Source organism: Micropterus dolomieu, linkage group LG15 (assembly GCF_021292245.1).
Source record: "Micropterus dolomieu isolate WLL.071019.BEF.003 ecotype Adirondacks linkage group LG15, ASM2129224v1, whole genome shotgun sequence".
In the NCBI taxonomy this organism is placed as follows: Eukaryota; Metazoa; Chordata; class Actinopteri; order Centrarchiformes; family Centrarchidae; genus Micropterus; species Micropterus dolomieu.
This window is the reverse complement of record NC_060164.1, coordinates 880,727-885,534: the sequence shown is the minus strand read 5'-3', so window position 1 is coordinate 885,534 and position 4,808 is coordinate 880,727. Positions and strand designations below refer to the sequence as shown.

At 41.0% G+C, this 4,808-nt stretch overlaps 1 protein-coding gene across 5 annotated transcripts in view; it reads left to right on the top strand.

Annotated features, from left to right (window-relative positions):
- The window catches only part of tk2 (thymidine kinase 2), a 10,764-nt gene extending 6,803 nt beyond the window's left edge, over positions 1-3,961 (top strand). For all 5 annotated transcript variants that reach the window (XM_046070988.1, XM_046070987.1, XM_046070986.1 and 2 more), the window contains exon 10: positions 3,192-3,961. In XM_046070988.1, the coding sequence (XP_045926944.1) occupies positions 3,192-3,278 (87 nt within the window). In that variant the 3' untranslated portion in view covers positions 3,279-3,961. The remainder of the gene's footprint in view (positions 1-3,191) is intronic.
- Positions 3,962-4,808: the final 847 nt, after the last annotated feature.

Sequence of the window (4,808 nt, the reverse complement as noted above, 5' to 3'; positions counted from 1 at the left end):
CCGTTAATCGGAAGGTCGGCAGTTCAATCCCCCTGGTTGCGTGTCGAAGTGTCCTTGGGCAAGATACTGAATCCGCCAGTTTATGAATGTGTGTGAATGTTCGTTTCTGTCTGAGCTTAGGCTCAGTGTGTGAATGCAAATGTCAAATACAAGTGGTCAAATACAAATATGGAGCATTTCCATACGGAGCATTTATAGGCATCCTATCTCAGACAGCTCTGCGTGATGCAAATGGGTAACATGAGATACAGTACGTGCAAGTACACTTAGGTTTACTTACTCAGAATATTTTACAGTGTTCAAATAGACTGTATCTATTATATTCAACTGACAGAAGTTGCAACCTTTTAGCACTCCAAATCATAGAGCAGGTCTTCATCCACAGAACATGCCATCGGTACCATTAGCACTTTGAGATTTCGTTGAAATGTAAAATGCATTATAAATAAAATGTATTATTATTACCAAAGCATTTAAGCACTTTTTGCTCAGACTTGGCACCATAGAACCAAGTCCAGTCCTATAAAAATGCACCTTTTTATACATTTAATCTAAGTACTGTTTGGGTACTGTCATTGTTTATCTGTGCTCTGCTGCAAGCTGAATTCCCCCAGTGGGACAGTAAACAACTGAACTGTGGCTGTTTCCTCTGTCTCCAGTCTACCTGCAGACGTCTCCTCAGACCTGCCATGACAGGTTAAAGAAAAGATGCAGAGATGAGGAGAAAGTCATTCCATTGGTGAGGATGCAGACTCAAACATAGGGTTTCACTTGACATAACAGACAAAGTTCATATCAATTCATGGGTTTATAGAGGATTGTGAAGATGAAATTTTCTGAATTGGTCAGCAATGTGCTACCTCAAATGAGATCTCAAGCCTGTGTGTGCACGTGTGTGCTCCCCCTCCTAGGAGTATCTGGAGTCCATCCACCAGCTGTATGAGGACTGGCTCATCAAGCGTACCTCCTCCCCTCTTCCTGCTCCTGTTCTGGTGAGTGAATATTCACATCCAGCCAAGTCTGTGCTTTGGTTTGTGTAGGTATTATACAGTATCTCACAAAAGTGAGTACACCCCTCACATTTCTGTAAATATTTGATGAACTTTTCATGTGACAACACTGAAGAAATGACACTTTGCTACAATGTAAAGTAGTGAGTGTGCAGCTTGTATAACAGTGTAAATTTGCTGTCCCCTCAAAATAACACATCACACAGCCATTAATGTCTAAACCGCTGGCAACAAAAGTGAGGACACCCCTAAGTGAAAGTGTCCAAATTGTGTGTGACCACCATTATTTTCCAGCACTGCCTTAACTCTCTTGGCCATGTAGTTCACCAGAGCTTCACAGGTTGCCACTGGAGTCCTCTTCCACTCCTCCATGACGACGTCACGGAGCTGGTGGATGTTAGAGACCTTGCGCTCCTCCACCTTCCGTTTGAGGACGCCCCACAGATGCTCAATGGGGTTCAGGTCTGGAGACATGCTCGGCCAGTCCATCACCTTTACCCTCAGCTTCTTTAGTGAGTGGTCGTCTTGGAGGTGTGTTTATCATGTTGGAATACTGCCCTGCGGCCCAGTCTCTGAAGGGAGGGGGTCCTGCTCTGCTTCAGTATGTCACAGTACATGTTGGCATTCATGCTTCCCTCAATGAACTGTAGCTCCCCAGTGACCAGGACACTCCCACCACCATGCTGGACTGTAGACAGGACACGCTTGTCTTTGTACTCCTCACCTGGTTGCCGCCACACACGCTTGACACCATCTGAACCACATCTGTCAGACCACAGGACAGGGTTCCAGTAATCCATGTCCTTAGTCTGCTGGTCTTCAGCAAACTGTTTGCGGGCTTTCTTGTGCATCATCTTTAGAAGAGGCTTCACTCTGGGACGACAGCCATGCTGAACAGTTTGATGCAGTGTGCGGCGTATGGTCTGAGCACTGACACGCTGACCCCCCACCCCTTCAACCTCTGCAGCAATGCTGGCAGCACTCATACGTTTTTCAGAGTCACATGACACCGGTGAGGGAAAATGGTTAATTGGGCCCAATTTGGATGTTTTCACTTAGAGGTGTTCTCTCTTTTGTTGCCAGCAGTTTAGACATTAATGGCTGTGTGATGTGTTATTTTGAGGGGACAGCAAATTTACACTGTTATACAAGCTGCACACTCACTACTTTACATTGTGGCAAAGTGTCATTTCTTCAGTGTTGTCACATGAAAAGATAGAATCAGATATTTACAAAAATGTGAGGGGTGTACTCACTTTTGTTACCAGCAGTTTAGACATTAATGGCTGTGTGATGTGTTATTTTGAGGGGACAGCAAATTTACACTGTTATACAAGCTGCACACTCACTACTTTACATTGTGGCAAAGTGTCATTTCTTCAGTGTTGTCACATGAAAAGATAGAATCAGATATTTACAAAAATGTGAGGGGTGTACTCACTTTTGTTACCAGCAGTTTAGACATTAATGGCTGTGTGATGTGTTATTTTGAGGGGACAGCAAATTTACACTGTTATACAAGCTGCACACTCACTACTTTACATTGTGGCAAAGTGTCATTTCTTCAGTGTTGTCACATGAAAAGATAGAATCAGATATTTACAAAAATGTGAGGGGTGTACTCACTTTTGTTACCAGCAGTTTAGACATTAATGGCTGTGTGATGTGTTATTTTGAGGGGACAGCAAATTTACACTGTTATACAAGCTGCACACTCACTACTTTACATTGTGGCAAAGTGTCATTTCTTCAGTGTTGTCACATGAAAAGATAGAATCAGATATTTACAAAAATGTGAGGGGTGTACTCACTTTTGTTACCAGCAGTTTAGACATTAATGGCTGTGTGATGTGTTATTTTGAGGGGACAGCAAATTTACACTGTTATACAAGCTGCACACTCACTACTTTACATTGTGGCAAAGTGTCATTTCTTCAGTGTTGTCACATGAAAAGATAGAATCAGATATTTACAAAAATGTGAGGGGTGTACTCACTTTTGTGAGATACTGTACATAAAGCAGCATGTGTGTCTGGTAGTTTCAGGTAACCTTACAGATGGCCCTTACACTGACTCATGCCTCCTGTCTTTGTCTGATGTTATTACATGTCTAGGTGTCATAGTGATTATGATCCATTTCTAATAGTTAAATAGAAAAAAACCCTTTGTGTGTGTGTGCAGGTGATTCCTGCAGACCATGACCTCCAGAAGATGCTGCACCAGTATGAAGAAAACCGCGACAAGATTCTAGCAGCTAGCTACCTCTGATACACAAACACAGTCAAACACATCCCTGCATGGTGACTGGAGATCGAATAATGCTGTTCACAGCCATTGTTACACAGCTCATCTGTTAAATTTCCACAACCAACTAGATGTCCGAGATTCTGATTTCAATTTTTAGCAATTTTTCAACTCATCTCTCTACATGGGATAACTGTCCTGACCACAAATGTAGATTAAAGGTATTCAAACCTACAGGGTGAAGAAGCTCCAGAAACACATTTGCCACTTATTATCAGCTTTTCATTGAATTAAAGGAATTTCCAAATGTCTCTCCACAGACACAGTCATTGAGACTGTGATGTTTAGCTGATTTATTCTACCATGTGCGTAGCTTCTTGTTAGTCTGCTTTTTTTATCACCATGTAGTGTAATGCACTGGAAGTTTATCCCCAGAACTTAGATTTTGCTGTCACCCAGGTGTAATGTGTTTGGATTTAAAACCTCAATGAGCCAGATCACAGGATGTGGTCAAGTCAGATTATCTGCTACAGAAAAAAAACCACATGTATACTGTAAAGTGATTAATTGATTTTGGGACCTGATTGAGACTGTGTTGTGTTCAAATGTTTGTAATTCCTTTAATGAAGCAACCTTTGCTCTTTGTTTTACACATTTTGCTATATTAGAAAGTAAATTAAAAAATAATAATAAATAATCATAATTAAGATTTTAAGATCTTCTGTGTTCAGATATGTTAGTTGGGAGTTGGTGCTTCTCATGAAACAGGTATTGTGGGGTAAGTTTCAGCACATGATTACTTATCGTTAAGCAACGTAACATGACAAATACTACTGCTAGATAAATGGGAAACCTTTCTAAAACATACACTATTGTTCTTAACCACTTTCAAGATCTGGTATAATAATATATTGCGACAGTTTTTTTTTTATTTTAAGTGCAGTTTTTAATCCCTGCAGTAATTTGGCTAATTGCTAATTTGTTACAAATGCCTCAAACTTGCACCCCTAAAACACACAATATCAACTAAGGCAGATCTGTGTTATTACCCATCTTTCTTGTGGAGGGGCCCAGTGTCATACTGCTCACATGGTTCATAATACAGAATAAAGTGGTGTTCAAAGTACCATAAACTAATTTACATGCAGAAAACCCTGTGCAGGCAGTATTATTGGCAAGCTAATGATAGCAGCCCAACAGGACATTTTGACCCAGGGGCCTTCTAATTGGTTAATCTGAATGACCTGCCCACCTTGTTCTTGGTCATTTTGCATGTTTTTGCATGTGTGGACATTTTGAGTTAAACTAGTTTGTTCTTGCTGGAGATGAAGAGAGGCTGTCTACATGCTCCCCCACAGATATTCAAAGCCCTAAACCTGGTACACAAATTATTAAAAGGAAATTGTCAAAAGAAACCTTTGATGCAGGTGTAGTTTTCTTCAGGCACAAGTGCAACAAGGCTTGTAGGTGCACAGAGTAACGTATACATAGCAAATTATTGTCTTCGAGAGAGAGAAAGGGAAGGATTGAGATATAGAGAGACAAAATAAATGC